At 43.2% G+C, this 22985-nt stretch overlaps 2 protein-coding genes across 4 annotated transcripts in view; both read left to right on the forward strand.

The window, feature by feature from the left end:
• Positions 1-22985, forward strand: part of LOC137417557 (phosphatidylinositol-3,5-bisphosphate 3-phosphatase MTMR2) — a 183772-nt gene that overhangs the window by 43186 nt on the left and 117601 nt on the right. The window lies entirely within an intron of this gene.
• The window catches only part of UGDH (UDP-glucose 6-dehydrogenase), a 36329-nt gene that overhangs the window by 2536 nt on the left and 10808 nt on the right, over positions 1-22985 (forward strand). For both annotated transcript variants that reach the window (XM_068103471.2, XM_068103470.2), the window contains exons 3-6: positions 9089-9190; positions 13184-13384; positions 17859-18056; positions 18525-18672. In XM_068103471.2, coding sequence (XP_067959572.1) covers positions 9089-9190; positions 13184-13384; positions 17859-18056; positions 18525-18672 — 649 coding nt within the window. The remainder of the gene's footprint in view (positions 1-9088; positions 9191-13183; positions 13385-17858; positions 18057-18524; positions 18673-22985) is intronic.

A 22985-nucleotide genomic window follows, 5' to 3' on the forward strand; every position in this document is an offset into this window, starting at 1 on the left:
AGACACAAAAGAGAAACCTTGTCCCCATGCAATGTCCAAGAGGGGGTCGGTGCTGTGATTTGAGTTGAGAAGAGCTGTAACGGACCTCGAGCGGGAAGAGACGGTTTGGCAGGCCGCGTTTGGCTTCATGATGTCATGGGTCTGTGCGCTTATTCAGCACTGCTGAACCCCATCTCACATTCGGTCCTGCTCCCTGAGCCTGGCGGTACAGACTCTCTCAAGCTGTTCATCTCAAACTCTCCAAGCTCATCTCCCTCTGCTACGAACCCACTTGCTCACTCATTCTCAACTTAACAAAGTCAACTAACCGAGCACCCGTGAACTGTTTCTGTCCCTTGGCTATTCTTATCTTGCGACTGTCCACCAATTGGTTCTCCTCAGGCACCATGAGCCTTGTGCCACGCTGCTCACCGTACCGAGTGGTTTCAGGCGGTCTTGGAAGGTCGTCGTTCTCTGGTTGAGTTCTGATTCATCGCCATTGAGCAGATGTTGACGAAATGTGGTAACAAGTACTGTAGTGGGGTTTGTATGGGCCATCTGTCAAGCTTGGAAGGTTTAGGTGGTCATGTTTGAACAACTGCTGACATGTACATGTAATGAGTGATGTATAACAGGTTAATTAACACTGATTGAGCATAACTGTACAACCGCCGGGACAACAGTTCTTTACTTACCCTCAGTTTCTGGTGCTTTTTGGCAGCTTTACTGTCCTTTTTCTGCTTTTGCATTTTATTAGATTGATCTCTAATCTTCATGGTATGGGGATCGCGTCTGCTTTCAATCGCTTCAATTGTTATGCCTCCGCCCCAGAAGGTGGCCAGAGGCATTATGTTTTTGGGTTGTCCGTCCGTCCGTACAGGTTAAACCTCGTTTTGCACAGCAACCACATATCTGATTGAGACGAAATTTTCAGGGTATGAATGACACCCATGCAGATGTTTTTTTTGATAATTGTGACGTTATAGATCACGTGGTATGGCAGCCATATTGGATTAAAAGCAAATAATGAAATATATATATTTCTCAGAAACCGCAGAATGGAAAAATTTGAAACTTGGCACATTGTCAAGTACTCCCAATGGGAAACAAAAGCATGATAATGATATCATCAGTGAAGTGGTATATCAGCCACAGATGTTTTAATCGAATGCCTTATCCTAAAAATCTGAAATTGCATGCACATGACCTCTGACCCATTTGTATTGAAATATGAAATTTATGACATCATAGGTCACATGGTTTGGCAGCCATATTGGATTGAAGGAAAATATAAAATAATTATATATCTGAAACAGCTTGCCCTATCAATGCGAAATTTTAGAAATGTCATCTAACACCATTGTTGCATATAGTTTTAAAATGATGACGTCATCGGTCATGTGGTTTGGCAGCCATCTTGGATAGAAAAACGAACCTTATCCGATCAACACGAAACTTCACAAACGTGATCCCCTACCCTTACATATGCAGAGTGTACATTTTTGATGTAATATGTCAGGTGGTTTCGCAGCCATATTAGCTTGAAAGCCGATATTAAAAAAAAGAAAAATCTCTTCTCCGAAAATGCTTCACCAATCAATGTGAAAGCTTGTCCTGTCTGGTAAAAATGTTATACTTCCAAACAGATGAAGTGTTTCATCTGCGCATTCACAAGATTTGAGGTCACGTCTCTTCACAGCTGTCCATGCGCGCACGCTTTCGAAGTTAAGTAATTTTTCACAGTTGTGTTTTTGTCGAAACTATCTTTCTTTCGGTGTATGTACCTATTGGTGTGTCTTTAATAGGATTCTCGGTGTTGGTTTTTCATATCTGTGTACAGAATCGTCGGTTAGTTCGTGTCGCGTGTTCTGAGGCCTAGTGTAGTCCTAGTAGGCAACCGTGTCCGACCTTGGCTTGAGGCTTTGTTTTTACCGTGTCCGGTCGTCTCCGACAGTGTTTTACCGTGTTACTAGTAGACTACCATGTCCGACCTTGGCTTGAGGCTTTGTTTTTGTCTCAGCGGTTCTTCGATTGCGCTGCAATTACTTTCGGTCTGTTTTTCCCGGTCTTTTCACCCCATACTTCCTTGTTTTAAAATCTCAACTAAAAAAAAAAAAAAAAACCTAAAAAATTTTTTTTCCTTATCTGTTCTTATCCGTTTGTTTGTTCTTATTTGTTCGTTCGTTCTTCGACCACATTGTTCGTGATCACGTTGTTAAAAAATGTTTAAACTGTCCCCTGAAGAACTGTATTCTGTCGTATACGATAACACCTTTTTCTTCTTCTTCTATAAAAGGATGCTTTTGACTTGCTCACCAAATCTATTCATTCCAAAAAAAAATTCCATCTCTTCCAGTGCCTCTTTCATACACTCCCTAAACTCTCCAGCACTCCACCCTTCCTTCAGCGTCCTCAAACGTATTTTTGACTCGAAGGTCTCAAGAAACCCATTTTGCAATAAATGTTCGTTTCCCATTAATCGTACACTTTTCAAAATCCAATCTCACCCCTCCCCTCCAAATCTTCCCCATCACCCCTTCCCTCCAAAACTTCCCCATCACCCATCCCTTTCAAATCTTCCCCCTTGCCCCTCCCCTCCAAATCTTCCCCATCACCCATCCCTTTCAAATCTTCCCCCTTGCCCCTCCCCTCCAAATCTTCCCCATCACCCCTTCCCTCCAAAACTTCCCCATCACCCCTCCCCTCCAAAACTTCCCCATATCACCCCTCCACTCTAAATCTACCCCCTTGCCCCTCCCCTCCAAATCATCCCTATCACCCATCTCTTTCAAATCTTCCCACTTGCCCCTCCCCTCCAAATCTTCCCCATCACCCTTCCCTCCTAAACTCCCCCCACACCCCTCCCCTCCGAGACTCTCCCTAGTTCCTCCCCTCCTAGACTCCCCTCTCACCCCTCCTCCCCAAAGAGTCCTCCCTGCTTCCTCCCCCTTCCAACTTTCACCTTCATCTCCCTCAACCTTCTGCCTCACTCTTCCCCCTCCTCAAATAACACCTCACTGCGCCTCACCCAATCACCATCAAACCTTTTGTCTGCCCCATTCTTCCCTTTCTCCAAGCTATTCTGAAATCTCTGACACACCTTCAACAGCTCTCCCTACCTCTTCCTCCTCTTCCACATCTTACCCTACCGCTCCCCCCCCCTTGTTCTGTATCCGATGCTCCCCCTTCCTCTTCTTTAACAGTATGGACCTCAAACATTCGGGGCCTTCGCTCAAACTTGACTGATCTCTCCATACAGGTTGCTTCTGACAAACCAGATGTGATCTGCTCAACAGAAACTTTCCTCCTTCATGATGTCTCTGATTCCTTGGTATCTCTCCCAGGTTACTCCCTCCTCCGGTATGATAGACCTGAGCCTCGTCCTGGAGGTGGGGTTGCTATCTTTAAAAAAACTCTCTTCCTCACTCGCCCTGCACTGCCCTCTCTCCACCTCACCCCCAGGAATACCTTTGGCGACGGCTTCCCCTTCGCTCCCACCTTTTGTTCATATGTGTGTTGTACCGTCCACCAAACAGTGATGACTCCATCGACACCTCGCTGTCTGATAATATGGACCAACTTCTATCGACCCATCCCAACTCTCTCTTCCTCATATGTGGTGATTTCAATTGTCACCATGCCAGTTGGCTGGGTGTGGGTACTTCTCACCAGCCATGGCTCTTCAGCAAAGGATTTCTGTGACTCACTGGGACTGACACAATCTGTCAATTTCCCGACCTGGATCTCAGTCAACGGAGCATCTTTTCTTCTGGACTTGGTTATGACTAACTTCCCTGAAAATGCCTGCTGCTCTTCTTCTGCTCCAATCGGCTCATCTGATCATGTGCTTGTTAAAGTGGACATCTCTCTGACCATTCTCAGAGAGCCTCCTCAGCTTCGACGAGTCTGGCATTTCACTCAGGCCAACTGGCACGGTCTTCAAGCAGCCATCAATCATCTGGACTGGTCTCCCATCTCTACTGCCTCTGACATCAACTCATCCTGGGAATTCTTCCAAAGTAAATTGCTCTCTCTCATACACAGATTTATCCCATCTCGTCTTCAGTTGTCATACCCTTCCTCCCGTCCATGGTACACGGAATCTTGTGGTGAGGCTATTGCCCAGAAACAACTTGCTTTCGTCTCCTGGAAAGCAAATCCAACGGAAGGAAATCTCATTTCCTTTCACAAAGCCCGAAACAAGTGTGTCCACCCTCAGGAGAGCCAGGAAACAATATCTCTCCGTTCTCAGGACCGAACTCTCTTATCTGTCTCCCTCTTCCAAATCCTGGTGGCGTCTGGTCAAATCTGTTTCTGGTGTTTGTTCCCCCTCCATCCCCTCCCTCACCTCAAACGGCCACACGGCTGACTCCACACGTGAAAAAGCTGAATGCCTCAACTCTGTGTTTGCCTCTAAATCTTGTCCCAAACCCATCCCTCTCTGTACCCACCGTACCCAGTCGTACCCAGCTGCTCCTGGACTCTGTGTCCTTTCCTACTGACAAGGTGGAAAAGTTTCTGTCAACCCTCGACTCTGATTCTGCAACTGGACCTGACGGCATGAGCCCACGGGTCCGAAAATCCTGTTCTTCCGCTCTTTCACTCCCTCTCTCTGTTCTCTTCACCCTCTCTTTTTCTCAAGGTCATCTGCCATCTGCTTGGAAATCTGCCAACATCACCGCTTTGCACAAAAAAGGTGCAAAAACAGATCCCAGCAACTACAGACCAATCAGCCTTCTCACAATTATCAGCAAAGTCATGGAATCCATCATTGCTTCAGATATGAAATCTTTCCTCTTCTCCAATGGCTTGATCTCTGATCATCAATTTGGTGTCAGACCTGGTCACTCTACTCTGGACATGCTGCTTCTGCTTTCTCAACAATGGATGGAGGTCCTAAATGCCAAATAGGAAATTAGAGCTGTCTCCCTTGACATATCACGTGCCTTCGATACGGTCTGGCACCCCGCTCTACTCACCAAACTCTCCTCTTTTGGTATCCATGGAAATCTCCACGCATGGCTGGCGGACTTCCTCTCTAGTCGTAGTCAACGTGTGGCCCTGAATGGGTTTCTATCATCTCCTTTTCCTGTTCAGGCTGGAGTTCCGCAAGGCAGTGTTCTGGGCCCTGTGCTTTTTCTGGTCTTCATCAATGATCTCTCTGATTCTCTTGAAAATCCCGTCTATCTCTTTGCTGATTACTCTACTCTCTGTCGCTCCATTCTTCATCCCTCAGATCGGCAGTCTGCTGCCTCCTCACTCTCTGCAGACCTGGAAAAAAATCACAGACTGGGCAAACAAGTGGAACATGTCTTTCAATCCTGACAAATCTCACACTCTTACGATGTCTCTCCGAAAAGACCGACTGGACAACCCTCCAATCCACTTTCTGAATAATCCTCTCCAAGAAGTTCTGTCACTCAAGCTTTTGGGTCTCACTATCTGCCATGATCCTTCCTGGGAAAACCACATTTCAAATCTGGCCTCCAAAGCCAGTCGCCGACTGGGCATCCTCCGTCGTGCGAAGTCCTCCCTTGGCACACCTGAGCTCCTCACCACATACAAGACTTTCATCCACAGCTCAATGGAATACTGCTCTCCCCTCTGGGCTGGTGCTCCTGCCTCGCACCTAGCTCGTCTTCCCGCTGTTGAAACCAAAGCATTCAGAATCATTGGAATCTCCCGCGATGAAGCTAACTCCAAGGGCCTCTCACTCACTCACCGCAGGCAGGTTGGTGGTCTTTCCGTCTTCTACCGACTCCTCTCTGGCCTTGCCCCCCCCCAGCTCTCTCTGGGCTCTGTCCCGCAAATGTTCCTACAGGTCGCACAAGATCTGCCTGCAACCCTCTTATGGTTAAACTGCCAAAATCAAGACTCTGTGCTCACCTTCACTTCTTCATTCCTCTTTTCTCCTGCCTCTGGAACAAACTCCCTCACTCTCTTCAATCCCACTCCTCCCTCCAGGTCTTTAAAACAGCTGTTCACCACCATCTCTTGTCTTCCCCCATCCAAAACCTTGATCTTTTCTACCCCTGCTAATTTCACCCCAATTCCACTTTTTTTAAATACCAACCTCTGTCCTGGAAGTCCTTGGTGTCCTTGTGTTTTATACTTCTTTCACACCCCCCCCCCCCTTCCCACGCCTCCTCCCCACAAGCCCTCTCCTTCCCACACATCTCCCTGCTCTCAAATGTTGTGTTTGTGTGCTTCCCCTTCTCTCCCCATCTTGTCTTCCGCTCCCTCTTTTTATATATTTTGTTTGTCTGGTTGATTTGTTTGTGAAGTAAATGTTAGCTCTTTCACGAGCCTCGATTCAGTATACAAAAAATAACAAAAAACAGCTGAAGGGATTTAAACCAAACTTGTTTATTTTAGGACAGTGAACGAGGACATCGACCCATTGTCATGGGCAGGGACTACGCGGAGGCATATTGGTGACACAGTTGCATTGCTCTAGGTTTTTAGTCGATGGCGCAATTACGGTGTTTCGGTGTTTCTATTGATAAAGCGTGTGTAGGCTACACATAAACACAAGTCCAGAACAAAAGTGTTCTCAAGATGACATCGTGGGTCGCGAGATATACGACGTAATCCCATCAACGTTTTTTTGGGGGGGTGGGGGAGGGGGGGGGGGGGTGTGGAATCGAGAGTTCAAAGACACCAAAAACACATTAACACAGGTGGCACATTAACAACACCCATAGAGTGCCGACACACAGGCAAAACTGTTAAAAATCAAAGCTCACTTGGACATGAGAGGTATGCAGTTCCTGGCAGCTGCAGGTGCCAACCTTAATCACCCATGGCACAACATGTCCAACCACTCAGACTCCTCGACATATTAAGACTACACTACAAACATATTACAATGACACCCTCAACAATATCCCCCCACCGATCAACGACAACTACAAAAACACATCCATACCCACATCATCAAAAACGCAATCAACAACCTTGACCCAAACAATATATTGGGCACTAAATCACCAACCATCGACGACACAGGGAAATTGCTCCCCAGGTCTGATCGTGTTCACCTTTCATGACTCCACTGTGGACACCACCTTCAACTTTTACAGTAGCAAGCATAGACTCGATAAAACCACCAATAATAACACCTGCAACTTCTGCCACACCTAATAAAACACGTTATGGAAGACTGTTCGGCACTGGTTCCATGAAGGCAAGAGCACAACGTCTTGGATGTTAAGGATCTTTGGGTCACTCCTGGGAGATCAATTTGCTATATCCATGCCAAGGGCCTGTTCGAGCAGAACTGACCGGGGCTAATCAACAACAACAGCGTATAACAAAGGGTCCATTTTCGTGTTTCACTTCATTTTACATCCTCATTAAGACTCACAGATAGACATGCAATATGTTTGTGAAGTGCAATAGGCCCTCCATTGATAAAAACCCATCAGCAAAGTATCACATCTTACATGCTAGTACGAGTTCAGACAACTCCATTACATTGTGATGGTCAAATCTATATTTACCTCCGCTATCGAAAGTGGATGGAGGTTATGTTTTCACCCCTGTCTGTCTGTCTGTCTGTCTGTGAAGAAGATATCTCAAAAAGTTGTGGATGGATCTGGACGAAATTTGGCAGAGACGTAGTGTATGTGTCACGGACGAGATTATTAGATATTGGTGAAGATCCGGATTCGGATCAGGATCTGGCTTGTGGAATTTTAAAAGTGATTCTTCCCCATTGGGAGATGGGACCAAAAACGATACATAGCAGGATATCTCAAAAAGTTATGGACGGATTTTGACGAAACTTGGTGGACCAGTTGTGTGTGTGTGACGAGGACTAATCAATTCGATTTTGGTGACAATCTGAATATGGATTCGGATACGAAAATTATTTAATTTTTTAAGTGATTCTTCACCATTGAGAGATCGGGTGAAAAGCGATATATAACATGAGATTTTATAATAGCTGTGGATGAGTTATGACGAAACTTGGAGGATGATTCGGTGACGAGAACAAGCCGATTAGATTTTGGTTCAGGTCCGAATCCAGATCCGGCCTTTCAGTGGGATACAAAACATAAATTTTTCAGCCTGGCGGAGGTATGCGCTCTACCGAGTGCCGTTCTACTTCATGATGAAATTGTTCGAGTATTAAAATACCTTTACATTACAATGACACCAAACGAAATTTGATTAACTATCATCATTATACTGTATTCTGTCTGATTTTGTTATTTGATTCTGCTTTTGGTTTTCTCTACAATCTGTAGTTGGAACAGTAATGGTGAAACCCTGCCAGGACAAGTTCACGGCTTCAAACAACAAGAATGCATGCCTTGATTGTTTCTGAACCTAGCATGATTGTATTGTCTCCTCTTCATTAATTTTCTTTTGTATTAAAAGTTCACTAGATTTTTAACCTTGATGATTTTTTTAAAAATTGTTATTATTCCTAGCAACAGAATATTTGTTCTTGGTCGAGCACTTGGGAATTACTACGAGTTGGAATCTGCGAAGTTGATTTTTTTTCTTTCTTCTTTCCCAACATTTTCCTCTTGGCTTTTGTTGGATGATATTATTTGCTTGCGGAGATCTCCTTTGAGGGTGAACAGGCTCCTGCAGTATCTGTGGTAGAATGCACCATCTGGAATATGTCTTTATCCAGGTATTTTGAGTAATTGGTCATATTCCTGCATGCTTTCTCACCTCGCCAGCATTTTTGAGCATTTGCCATGGCTCCATTGTTTGAGAACATTCCATTTTGGTCTCATCACTGATGTGGAATGATGCAGTGTGTATCTTTTCTTGTACTGACCAAACCCCTTGGTTCGAAGCATAACAGCATTCAATTTTGAGATTTTTCTTCTCTAGTCGGGATTGCAAGTTCTTGCATTGAATGTTTTGGCAGCACGTGGCAGCTCTCTTGCCTCAAAGCTGATTAGGTCAAAAATTAATGATGAAGGGAATTGCTGTGCAATTTACACTGGCAGGGAGTGTGTATTTATTTCTACTACACTCGAGGCTTTACATATATGATGACTTAGTAATCTCCATCATATAGGGAGAACTGCAGTGATGCGAGACCGGCATCTTCTTGCAATCAATCGATGTGTATTTGTACCTTCAGCCAGGCCTCCAGGAGGTGGTCGAATCATGTCGTGGGAGGAACCTCTTCTTCTCCACAGACATTGACGGAGCCATTAAGAAGGCAGATCTCATTTTCATCTCGGTGAGTTTGAATGCTTTGGATTCTTATGTTTCCTCAATAAGATGAGTGCTGATATGCAATCTGTGTAGTTATACAATCTGTGTACTATGTTGACATACAATCTGTTTACTATGAAGCCACGTTTTCTTTCATCTTACCAGAATTCACCAAATGGCTGTCTGTCTGTTCAAAGGTACCGCAAAAACGGCTCAACCGATCGCAAAGATATTTTGGGTGGGTAATCCTGGGATCTCCAGGAGTAAAATAGACTATTTAGTTTTCCCAATTTCAGCTTTGGTCTCCAGCATTCTCAGGTGTGGACTCCCGCATAACATTCGTGTTCGCATAACGTTCATTGTGACGATGTTCTTATTGTGACGATGTATGTGTTCACGGTAGTGTTTGACATGATGGTGTGAACGTAATTTCATAATCTTTTTCGTTTCGTAGTCCTTTAATGAACGTTTAATGAACGTTTAATGCCCTTCGATGTCCGGGGCCGCACGCACGCTACACTGGACGGCCCAGCGTGTACCTTGCCCTTCGCCGTCAGGCTCGGGTAAACCGCTGAGCCCCATCCGTAATGGGGACTGGGGCTTGAGACAGTGTCCTTCATTAAAAGTATAATAAACGCTGTCTCCATCGATCTTGCCAAAGCCGTAACAGCCATAACGTTTAATCTCTACATGAGAAAATTCCACATAGCTATTTGGGCGGTGAATATGCTAAGGCCCCCTTTACACAGCATGGAGATCGTTGGGTGACCATTGAGGGAATCAAAAATTGGCCCGATCTCTCAACGATCTCCTAAGCCTCGAAAAAGCCATTTCTGTGTAAATGTTTGGGAGATCCTTGTGCGCTCGTTGTGCGATCAAAAATTCAATTTTCGGCAACTTTCATGGCGATCTATAGAGATCTTTGAGCGACCTTGGCGATCATTGAGCGCCCATTGAAACATCCTTGAGATATCAATGGAGACTAAGCCTCCTGCAGCGACCATTGAGAGTTTGCTGAGCGCTCGTTGTGTGACCAAGAGAGATCACTGAGAGATATACGGAGATCGCTGAGAGATCAGGTGCGACCAAGAGAGATCACCGAGAGACCAGGAGAGATCACTGAGGGATCATTGAGAGTTCCTTGGGCGACCAAGGAGGTTGCTGAGCGTTTCTTGGGCGACAGGGAGCCTCTGGGTATATATATGAGAGGTTTCTAGTGCTCTTCCATCAGTCTTTGACAAAGTGTTGAAGAAGAAAATTTTCCAGAAGGTCAAGAGTCCAAGATGAACAACGAAGCTTTGATACATGGTGCCATCCTACTAGGTCACCAAGCACTTCTTCAGAACCAGATGGCCATTGCTCTCGTCCGGAGGAGGAGGCAGAGGCGCAGAAGAAGGAGACCAAGAACCTGGTGGGTCCGCCCCTGGTTGACACAAACAAGAAGGCTACGGTTTGGTGACTACAGCCAACTGATGCAAGAGCTGAGGCTGGAAGATGAGGGAGCCTTCTTCAACTACTTGCGCATGGAGCCGGCCATGTTTGACGTGCTCTTTCAAAGGGTTGGACCTAGGATCACTAAAAGTAATACCAACTGGAGAGAAAGTCTTGAACCAGGGTTAAAGTTGGCTGTGACCAACCGCACTTCTCATCACCACGGCAATCTCTCCCCAATCTCTCAACGAACGCTCAACAATCTCTCAAGTGGAAATTGATCGCCCAATGATCTCTCAGCAATCTCCGCCCTGGTCTTTCAATGAACTCTATTGGTCTTTCATCGAATGCTCAGCGATCCCTCACTGATCACTCAGCCATCTCTACCTTCGGGGTGGAAAAATTTGGCGTTCATTGAAAGATTGCTGAGAGATCATTGGGAGATCGATGAGATCGTTGAGCGTTCGTTGAGCGTTCGTTGAGAGATCGCTTCCCTTGGCGATCGTTGAGAGATTGTATTGGACCGAGTCAAAACTTTGAGGAGACCGTGGCGACCATGGAGATCACTGGAGATCACTGGAGATCACTGGAAGATCATTGAGAGATCATTGAGAGATCTTGGCGATCGCTGGGTGCTCATTGAGATTTTTTCATCGCTCAACGATCTCTCAACGATCGCCACCCCTGTGTGAAGGGGGTATAACAGATCGCTGTCTCCATCGATCTTGCCAAGGCCGTAACAGCTATCGGCTCAAAATCCTTTTAACTGTTGATTTGGTACAGTTACACGTATCGGGAATTTGGTACACGTATCGGGAGTACATACGACATAGCGATTGTGAACACGATTTATCGATCACGATTCACAATCACGATCATCACGATCATAGTGTATCGATCACGATTTGAAACACGATTGAATAATATTTACTGATATGAACAGTGATGTGGCTTTTATTGAAATTCTAAAGATAGTTTAGATTTTAATGATTTGCGTGTGATATGATTCAATGGATGTTTATATGAATCGATTAAAATAAAAAAAACCTTCAATTTCTGATATTTTGCCTTTTCATTTGGGCTTCCCAATTGGAGCCCTGCCCATAGGGCGGGTACCGTTGCTAGTTTACAAAATACAAAGTAATGTATGTGAATTAATTATTTTTGAGGGATGTTATCGTTATAGTATTGGTAACCGATACTTAAATAATCACATGTTTTGTAGTTTGATTAATGTGCAAAAAAAATTCCAAGATTACAGCAAGTGGGATGACAGAGACTGGAACAGGGAATTGTTGTGAAATTTTCAGTCAACAGGAACAACAAGCCTGTTGGAATTTACAGAAGATTGGCTGTGTCGTTTCGTGACGATTGCCTTCCAATAGTAGTGGGGTTTGTGCACCAGGCTGTCCTTTGAATAAACCCACCAGCAAAGCGTTGCGTCTTACATACTAGTATAGGTGTGTTAATCGCCATTGAGGTGATTTTGATGTAATGTGGTAACAAGTAGTGGGGTTTGTATATGCTGTCTGTCAAGCTTGGAAGAGTTAGGTGGTCACGTCTAAACATCTGCTTGCTCCTTTACAGCATGTCGAAGATTCTGCAGCATGTGGATACTCCAATACATTCTTTACAGAGTGTCTGCAAATCCTCCCCTCCCCCATAACACTCACTATAATGCCCCCATTATGTCTGCCAAGGTTGGTGGCCCGACATAGTGCACGCTCACATGAAAGAGCATTCTGGAAGGTGAAGCAATACATCTTTTGAGAAATAAGAAATTTAAGAATAATGTTTCCCCCCCTCCTTCAAACTCACCGAAACAAAATAATTCTGCCTGTAGACTTACAAAAGCTGGCACTTTGATGGAACAAGTGTATGTCGATATCTGGAGAATACCTTGAAAAGTAATGTACACATAAGCTTAGCTACGAGTATAAACAAGTGCCAAGCACTGGCTGGTGGTGGTGGTGGTGGGGAGAGGGGGGGGGGGGGGCGGTCCACGTACTATGGCTACACTGTTCCCAAGACGAAAAACACAAACCCCTACCACCTTCCCAAAATCTCTACCCACCCCGCCCCTCCCCCCACCCACCCCACACTCATTCTACTCCCCATGAGGCTTACACTGTCCTTAAAGCTTGGTCACACTCAATTAAAGTGGTTAAATAGATTGCCTTTCCTAATATTCTAAAACCCCCCTTAAATAAAAAAAATCGATGAGTTAATAACTTAAGATCTCACCCTCTCCTCCAACGTACCCCTCAAAATCCCCCTACCCACATAATACTCACTACAGAGCCCCCATTTTGTCTCCCAAGGTTGGTGGCCCTACACTGTTCCGTTCTCAAGATATACAAGATATAAGGAATGGACGGACAAAAATAAAGGCAGCTTTGCATTTGTCAGCTCTGTCTGTTGCGAGATTGGTTAGCAAACGTGTGCTGCACGTGGACCAACAAACATCCAGATTAAGTTTGAAATGCCTGCATAGAAGGTACCACAATGTGATGGGATTTGAGCGTGTTATGATTAGAGTTTCATGAGTTTTGATACTGAAATTATTGTGTTGTCTTGGGACCCATAGGTGAACACTCCTACAAAAACTTATGGGCTTGGAAAAGGGCAGGCCCCTGATCTCAAGTACATTGAGGCGTGTGCACGGCGCATTGCATCGCTCGCTACTGGTTACAAGATCGTCGTGGAAAAGAGCACGGTGCCCGTGAGAGCTGCTGAGAGCATCAAACGCATCTTTGATTCCAACACTAAAAACGATTTACACTTGGAGGTACGGTTTGCTTGGAGCTTGCAGAATATATATATATATATATAATATATATATAACCTCTCGTGTTGCAGTCTCGAGCTGCTGGTTGCATTCATTATTCCTGCAATTGTGGGTATGCTGCTGAATGTTGTGTTCTCCATCAATTGAAACAAAGGTTAACAAATGTACAGTTTGGTGGAGATATGTATTTGTCTTGCCAGTAATGTTTGGCGTTAATATACAAGCCATTCATCAAAATTTGGTGTGTTCAAGTGCGCTCCCAAAAATCCTTATCGCACAAGCTTTTATGCTATTTTCCACTTGGCTTGAGTGGTTTTATAGCAAAGTATTCACACGTGGCAGAAATGCAGGCAACTTAAAAGCTATGCAGCCATTCATTCACCAGTTGTTTATTTATTTCATTGCTTTTAAATCATTTAGAATTAGCAGGAGTACTGGGGGAGGGGGGGGGGGGGGGGTGGAGACAGACACAGACGGACACACAGACAGACACAGACAGACAGACACAGACAGACACAGACAGACAGACAGACACAGACAGACAGACACAGACAGCTCTCTTATATAGTAGATGACGTGCCTCAAACTATAACAGTGGGAAAATCGTGGTAGACTGAACAGACAATGAACGTCACTGAATTGACCGTTTGTTAAAATAGTCTTTAACATTAAAATGTTTAACACCATTCCTGCATGGGAAAGTTCGACGTTCAAGTCTAAAAATCTCTGACTCGTACAATAATTATACCAGTACAAAATTATACCAGTACAATAATTATACCAGACGCATCTCGAGGACTAACAGAAAACTGTCTTATGGAATCCCTTGTCAATCACTAGCTTGTTGGTTTCCCTGTTTTTCTAAATAATTAATCGTGTTCCTTGGTTAATTTTGTCATCGTCAAAGTGTGTATTTTACACCTTGCATGTCTCAATGGCTGATTAATATCAAACGATGTTCTGTGGTTGGGTGAAAATGTTTGGGGAAAAAAAAAGAAAAAAAAAAAGAAGTCAATACAGTATTCTGAAAAATAGCTTCAAGGATTGTTGATACTATTGGAATGTGCAATATGATCGAGTTTGGAACTTTGGTGAACCATTACTTTTGTTGTTTCTACCATGCACGTTACAAAAGGCTGAATATGAAACAAAATGAAGCCCATTTTTTGAGGCGAAACGACCAGTAAACTGCCCCTTTAAAAGTAATAGACCTATTGACAAATAGTGAAGAGTCATTAATACTTGACACTCGTTGGATCATGTAAGAAATTACTTGGAATGTCTTTTTATGACTTGTGTTGTTGACCTGCTCACTTTGGTTTGTGATGTTCATGAATCTGCGTGCAGGAAAGCGCTAATTAGTCTCGTCCTGAAGGGGTTGCGAGAAATGTCAATGCTGTATTTGTCTGCGTCTATATATTTTTACTTGAATTGTTTGTTCTCTGCAGCCACTTGTCCGATGGATGCAAAACTTTAAACATAGGAGGGACTGCCCACGGATAATATTTTATTAATGTTCCTGACATCACAGGTCACATTGTATGGCAGCCATATTGGATTAAAGGAAAAAATATTGTACATCTTCTCCTAAACCGCTCAACAAAAAATATTTAAACTTTGCGTATGTCATAAACTCCCCACGGGGTATACATGATGATAACTGTGACGTCATCGGTGAAGTGGTATTTCAGTTATAATTGGTTGAATCGAAATGTCTCATCTACGGCCCAATGTGAGTGAAGAATTAAAATTATGACATTATCGGTCACGTGTTCTGGTGGCCATTTTGGATTGAAAATAAAAACTTAGAAAGTCGTCTTCTCCAGAACCACTTAAGGGTGTAGTATTGGTGAAAAATTGAGAAAACTACATAGGTACCTTTGAGAGGCCTTTACACAAAAACAAAGTCAAGTTAATATCTAATTTTCAGTTTTTCTTGAAAGATATAATCTTGGCTTTAACTCAGACCAGTTTCAACGATTCTTTGTCATATTACATGCATATAATTTGCATAAATTAGACCGTCAATAAAAAACAAGGAAAAACAAAGAACACATTTCTACTTCTATCTTCTATGTCACCTATCATTCTTTTCACACAAAACTTGGTACATGTATTATACATGTGTTACTCTACTACCTGATGAGAGGATTTTGTGAAATTATGTCAAATGTTCACTAATTAGCTAATTATGCCAATTACCAGATAAAACTTGGTTGTCCTTCAATAAATCCACAATGGCTACTCCTATAAACAAAAGCCTTCATCATTTTAAAGGATGTGATATTCTGAATATCCTGTCCAAATTTCAGCCCAAAAGAATGATGCATTTCCCAAGTTATAACAAATTTCATGCAAAATATTATATTGAATTGAATTGAAATTTGAATTTTTCAATAATTAGGGGTACTTCTATGACCTCTAATAGCATGATTCTTGTTTATAAGACTATAAAGAAACTGTTCAGCTAAAAAAAAAAAAAAAAAAAAAATCACCTGTTCACCAGTACTACACCGTTAACAGATCGATGTGGAACTTCATTCATATGACACCAGGCAAGGGGAATATCATTTGAAATGTTTCTCATGTTCACCTTCATTGATGCAATTTAGCCTTTAAGTGCACAAAAGTGGTTGTTAAATATCCTAATAGTTAATCAATAAATCCACAGATAATGGCAATGTATCTGACATAATAGGGTGCATGGATGATATGCATACTTATATAGGCCATAATAGTAGCATGTTCAGTTGACGATAGTATTGTTACGTTTGTGGTGGTAGAGGATGAAATGGCATAGTACAGGTAGGATTGTATAGGTATAGCATGGACCGTGGATGCGTAGGAGACATCTTGATGTATTAAGTAGGGAAATTGGAGCTTAAGATTGTTTTTGTATCTTCACATGTGGGGGGGGGGGGGGGGGGGGGGGAATGGAGCTATGATAGCTAGTTGAGGATTAAAGTTAGATTTCCCCCAATTTGTGATTGCCTCCTGTGGCTTTTCCCTACGTTTTTTACAACTACAACAAGGCCAGCCATAAAAACCTCAGTTATAACAACAACAATAACAACAACCATCCACTAACCCACCATAACCGACTGAATTTCCGACAGAACCACAGAACATTCCTGATTGGTAAATAAACCCCGTCTCCCAGGGATTGTGGCCAAAAGGCCACACCCCGAGCTTCGTCATTGGTCGAGAGGACGTGGGGTGTTTTGAGGGAGCTTGGCCGTTGGTTGGCATGACGTCAGAGCGAGAAGGTTCAGAAAGGAAGAAGAAAACTCTCTCTCAGACTGGCTTTTGTCCCTGGCGGTCGCTACTTGGTCTCGTGTGAGCCTGTGAAGAGACTTTCCGGAGCTTTTGTGGAACTTTTGCGATAGTGAAGAGGAGCAATAAGGTGGCGGTTTGTGGGGCTCTTGGCGCTCCAGACGGAGAGAGAGAGAGAAAGAAAAAAAGAGAGAAAGAGAGAAAAAGCAAGCGCAAAAAGAGGGCCGTCTTCACTGCTCACTCGACGGCTCTGTGCGCGTCGCCGTTGTCAGCCCGGCGCCATATTGGGTGGTCAGCTGTGGGAAGCATTGGACTTGGCCACCCTGTACTGCTGAGTGCCGGCCGACTGAAAGAAACAATATATTTTATTTTATCATTCCTCTGTTGTGTATTTGTGTCTGAGGGGTGATGTCTCAAATTCGGATTTATTTTACCTCAACCTTTACTTCACATTACATTTACTTTCATTAAATCCCTATTGTTGCATTTCATTTGTTGTCATGTTTCTCTGTTTGTGGGTCCGAGAATAAACCCATGTGCCTCCGTCCAGGTAAACACTTTGGTTCTCTTAACATGCGCGACGGGCCAACCGCCAGTTTCGGCTACGCACCTCGGAGTAAAGGACCGTTACGGCTATTCATCACCCAGCGGTGTTAACCACAGGGCGGACACAACAGTATTTGTGTTCAGAATGAACGTCTGAGGCTAAACTTTGCGCTCTACCGAGTGCCGTTCTAGTTTGCAATGTTTCGGGTTTCTAGGGAGTAAGCTGATCATTGTGGTTCCGCAATTATTTTGAGGCGCAAATGTAACTTGATGTAATCCATAAACCACTCGTAAAATAAATTTATCACCGTTATCAATAAATACACGAGCTCTTACATGAGCCTCGATCTTGTATACAAAAAAAAATAAATGTGTGGGATAACTTGCCTGCCCCATGTGGTCTGGTCTCCATTAGTCCACTCACTCACTGTGGTTGACTCTTCTTTTTCCCAGGCCTGACCTGTACTTCCCACTAGATAACAAAAACGAAACCAACAAATAATTGACAGTTTTACGAATGTCCCGAAAGTTCAAAGAAGTCTATTACCTACTTCGTTTGATATCAAACAGTCGATGTCACTAAAATTCAAATGTGTACTTTAAAGTTGAGCTTTTAATTGCTTGATTTATAATGGGGTTTGGGGTTTTTGGGCAGGTTCTGTCAAATCCAGAATTCCTAGCTGAAGGGACTGCCATCAACGACTTGAAGAGCCCTGACCGAGTGCTCATTGGAGGAGAAGAAACAGCCAAAGGCAAGCAGGCAGTGGAGGCCCTCGTCCGTATCTATGAACGTTGGGTTCCTCGCAAAAAGATCATTACCACCAACACCTGGTCTTCTGAACTCTCAAAGCTGGTAAGGAGCATGTGCAATAAACGGTTTGTTGCTAAATAATAATAATAATAATTTTTTTTTTAAAGGAGAATGTGCTCTTTATTTTTTAAATCTGCTTGTAGATAAATACTGTTTGGAATATTTTGCAAAGCTTAGCTTTGTGGCTTGATAAGCTTGTACGCTAATCTTCTTGATATGCTAACATTCTTTGGTTCAAGTTGGCGAGGTAACGCACAGCATTAACTGATTCATACAGAATAATACTTATGTAATTGATAGGAGATTCATGCATCAAGTGGCAATAAGACAACGTTATTTTCTTTACTTTATATTTTTGTACTATGACATGGATGCACTGTAATTCAACTATCTTGTTTATTTTGTTCTACGTTAAACACGTTTCAGCTTATTCAACCCAAACTGATTTATTAATCGTACCACACTACTGTAATATGTTGCCTATTATTCATTATTTATCTTTCTTTTTAGGCTGCCAATGCATTCTTGGCTCAGCGAATAAGCAGCATCAATTCGATCGCGGCTGTGTGTGAGGCAACAGGTGCTGATGTCGAGGAGGTAGCACATGCCATCGGCACCGACTCGCGCATTGGCAGCCGCTTTCTCAAAGCCAGCGTTGGTATGGTGCTTGTGGACATTAATCGACGTTGATATGCTTCTATGTGCGCTGTTGTGAAAATGTTGCGAATTGATGGAGATTAAAAACGGATCGACAAGTAAAATGAAATTACATTTCCAGCAGTGACTCAGGAGAATAACAGGTGTGTCATCTGAGGTGGGATGGTGGTAGGGATGTGAATATTGGTGAGGTTATAGTCAGCATAATGAGTCTGTCAGGGCTTTGGCCATTTTACTAGGTACAGTCACGTGAAAAAGTAAGTACACCCCATGTAAAGTTTTGACTTTTTCAACATATTTCAACATACAGATATTTGATCTTAATTTCAACAATATTGATATATAAAGGTGATATAATATAACAAATATCATGAAACATTTACATTTTGTAGTCCATTGTATAATTTCAATAAACATAAATGCAAATTTTGCACGTGGAAAAAGTAAGTATACCCTTGGCTCTAATAGGTGGTATTGCCCCCTTTGGCAGAAACAACCTCAAGTAGGCGTTTCTTATATCTGTCTACCAGTCTCTGACATCGACTGGGAGAAATTTTTGCCCACTCCTCCATGCAGAATTATTTCAGCTGTGTGATGTTTGAGGGGTTTCTTGCATGCACAGCTCGTTTCAAATCCCCCCACAACATCGCGATGAGATTTAGATCCGGGCTTTGACTTGGCCATTCCAGAACCCTCCATTTCTTTCTTTTCAGCCATTCCTTGGTGGATTTACTGGTATGTTTAGGGTCATTGTCATGTTGCAAGGTTCACCTTCGGTTGAGCTTCAACTTTCCAACAGATGGCTTCACATTATCCTCAAGCACTCTCTGGTGAAATGAAGAATTCATAGTGGATTCTATAATGGTGAGCTGCCCAGGCCCTGATGCAGCAAAGCTGCCCCAAACCATAATATTTCCACCACCATGCTTTACAGTTGGTATCAGGTTCTTGTGGTCAAATGCTCTTTGGTTTTCGCCAAACATGTCTTCTGGGACTGTGGCCAAATAGCTCTACCTTTGACTCATCTGTCCAGAGCACATTGTTCCAGAAGTGCTGGTCTTTGCCTCGGTGTTCATTGGCAAACTTTAGTCTTGCCCTGATGTTCTTTCTGGACAGCAAAGGTTTCCTCCTGGCACACATCCCATGTAGATCAAATTTGTGCAGCCTCTTTCTAATGGTAGACTCGTGCACTTTGACATCAACAGTGGCAAGAGCTACCTGTAGGTCCCGTGATGACATTCTGGGGTTCTTAGAGACTTCTTTCAGCATCTTGCGGTCTGCTCTCAGGCTGAACTTGCTGGGGTGGCCTGGCCTGAAAAAGTTGGCAGTTGTTTGGAATCTTCTCCACTTGTAGATGATCTTCCGGACAGTCGAATGATTGATTTCAAATTGTTTGGAGATCTTTTTAAATCCCTTCCCAGACTCGTAGGTATCTATAACCTTCTTTCTGAAGGTCTCAGATAGGTCTTTTGATCGAGGCATATTGATGCCGCACACTTCAACAACAAAGAGCAAACCAAACTAAATGTCTGAGGTTTAAATAAGACAGGTTCCTCCAAGATCCTCTCTAACGATGTTCTAATCATTTGCACCTGAGCTGGTGCACCTGATTCTAATTTTAGGTATTTGAAGTAGTGGTAAATGTAGGGGTGTACTTACTTTTTCCACATGCGAAATTTGCATTTATGTTTATTTAAATTATACAATGGACTACAAAATGTAAATGTTTCATGATATTTGTTATATTATATCACCTTTATCTATCAATATTGTTGAAATGAAGATCAAATAGCTGTATGTTGAAATATGTTGAAAAAGTCAAAACTTTACATGGGGTGTACTTACTTTTTCACGTGACTGTAGATGCTTACAAGATTAGGTTGGTGTCTCTCATGATGAATCTTCATTTAAACCATTATCTTTACTTTGGTTGTATGTTGACTTAACAAATCATGAATTTGCTCGTGCAATAATTAAGCCTTCCCCTCTAGAATAGGGGAAGGCTTATTGCTTTTGTCGGGTTAGTTTCTAAAATTAGTCCTCCCAATTTTTTATGGTTCCACAGAGTTCCTTAGACCCCCTCGGAGTACTACACCACCTTGAGAAAATTATTACTACTTTTATAAAACAAGGCCAAAAGTCTAACAGCGGCGTAGCCAGGCTTGCAAAATACACAAATGATTAACTTTTCAAACGGTTGCTAATGCAGTTTATAACATTAAACAAAGAAATTTGGAGGAATCCCGACGTCCATGAGGTAAGTTTTGCTTACAGAATTGAGGGAAGATCTACTGTATTCTATATACCCCCACAAGTTTGGAGGTGTGCTCATTTACCAAGCAGCTAGCTAGTGCTTGCCAAGCCAGCTGTTCCTTAACGATTTTGAATGGAGTGCTTGCTCGAATGCTTAAACCACTTGGCGATCTCCCCACAAGAAACTTGGTAAATAAACACACCCAATGTTCTTGAGACCTGACCCTACATCTCTACTGTAATCTACATACCCCAAAGAGGAATGACCCTTCCTTCAGCTCCCATAGTGAGTGGGTGTAGGCCTACTAGTAAATTTAAATGTTGGTTGATGGAGTTGGTCATCAACGTAACGGACACAAAACTGCCGCTACTTAAATATGTAGAAGATGATTTATTTTAACTTGCAGTACGTTTGCAGTCACTACGAAGGGACCAGTGTTTCGATTAGATTTACTATGATATTAATGTTATATTTCGAAAATGATATTGCCATTAAAAAACTGATGCTAATTCCTTACTTCTGCAATTATTATTAGTGCTGAACACCGCTTATCATTGATTAATGAACCATACACCGCTTCAATCCACTAACTTTATATTCATGCCATTGGGATTAAAGTGTTATGGTCATATTTACTATATTATTATTACGAAAACGATACAACTGAAATGATACACTACTGTATTAAGAAACCTAGGCTTAATTTGTCCAAAGCAGTCCGAAGTTGAGGCATAAGGCCTATAGAGCGGCTAGAGCGGTTAGGGTGCTGGCTTGGGATCCTAGGATCCTGGGTTCGAATCCCGGTCGATCGCTGCATTAACGCCAGGGGGGTTGACTCAGCCTGTCATCCTTCCGAGGTCGGCTAATTGAGTACCAGCTTGCTGGGATGAATGATCCCGGTGTGTACCCCGGTTTAGAATAGGTACACCGTAACCCTGCGCATCGTAAGAGTGTGACCAAGGGTTGGCGTCAGGAAGGGCATCCGGCCATAAAAACATTGCCTCAAACAGGGAACCATGATTGTCATGGGGCCCGCAAGGCTAACCCCCGCTCGAGCAGGGAAAATGGCCTTAAAACGATCATTCATTCATTCAGTCAATTGAAGTCGCACCGATGTAATGTTCAAAATTTTTAAGTGCGTACAGTACTGTAGTGCACCTTGTGACAAACAACAACAACAACATGCATTTTAAGGCCATTTTCCCTGCTGGAGCGGGGGTTAGCCTTGCGGTCCCCATGACAATCTTCTCCATTTTGCCCTATTTTCTGCATCTCTCCTTGTTAACCCCCTTGCCCGCATTTCTTCTTCCACCATCTTTAGCCAAATCTTTCTCGGTCTTCCCCGTCCTCTACTTCCTTCTACATTCATTTCCATCACTCTTCTCAACCAGTCACTTTCATCCTTCCTCAACACATGACCAAACCATCTCAACCTGTTCCTCTTCACAGCATCAATCACAGGCTCTATTCCCATAATCTTTCGCAATTCATCATTTGTCTTCCTCTCTCTCAACGATACTCCGCACATCCACCGAACCATTCGCATTTCCACCCTTTCCAGCCTTCGTTGCTGCTCTACGTTAATTACCCATGTCTCCCTCCCATAAATCATAACACTTCTCACACATGCAGCATACACCTTTCCCTTCAGCTTCAACGACACTCCTCTCATCAGCACGCCACTCAGTTCCCGAAACTTCTTCCATGCACATCTCACTCCAGCAACCGTTGCCGTGTCTGATCCACCTTCTCCATTCAGCATGTCTCCGAGGTAGCAAAATGTTTTCACACCTTACAGCTTCACGCAGTCTCCAAGATCCAACTCAACATTTCCTCCATCTGCAGCTCCCTCTGTGCACACCTTACATTTGAATGTAGTTGCCACACTGGTTAATGACCCTCTCAGACCACTACATTTTTGATTAACCCACTCAGCGCACATTGTACATTGAATGGAGTTCACTCCGACACCCTTCCTGCACACAGCACATGGCCACTTCCCAGTTCTTTCCACCTCACCACATGCTTTACCACTTGCCATCACCTTCGTCTTTCCTATA

This window comes from Myxine glutinosa, chromosome 4 (genome assembly GCF_964187855.1).
Source record: "Myxine glutinosa chromosome 4, kmMyxGlut1.1, whole genome shotgun sequence".
NCBI lineage: Eukaryota > Metazoa > Chordata > Myxini > Myxiniformes > Myxinidae > Myxine > Myxine glutinosa.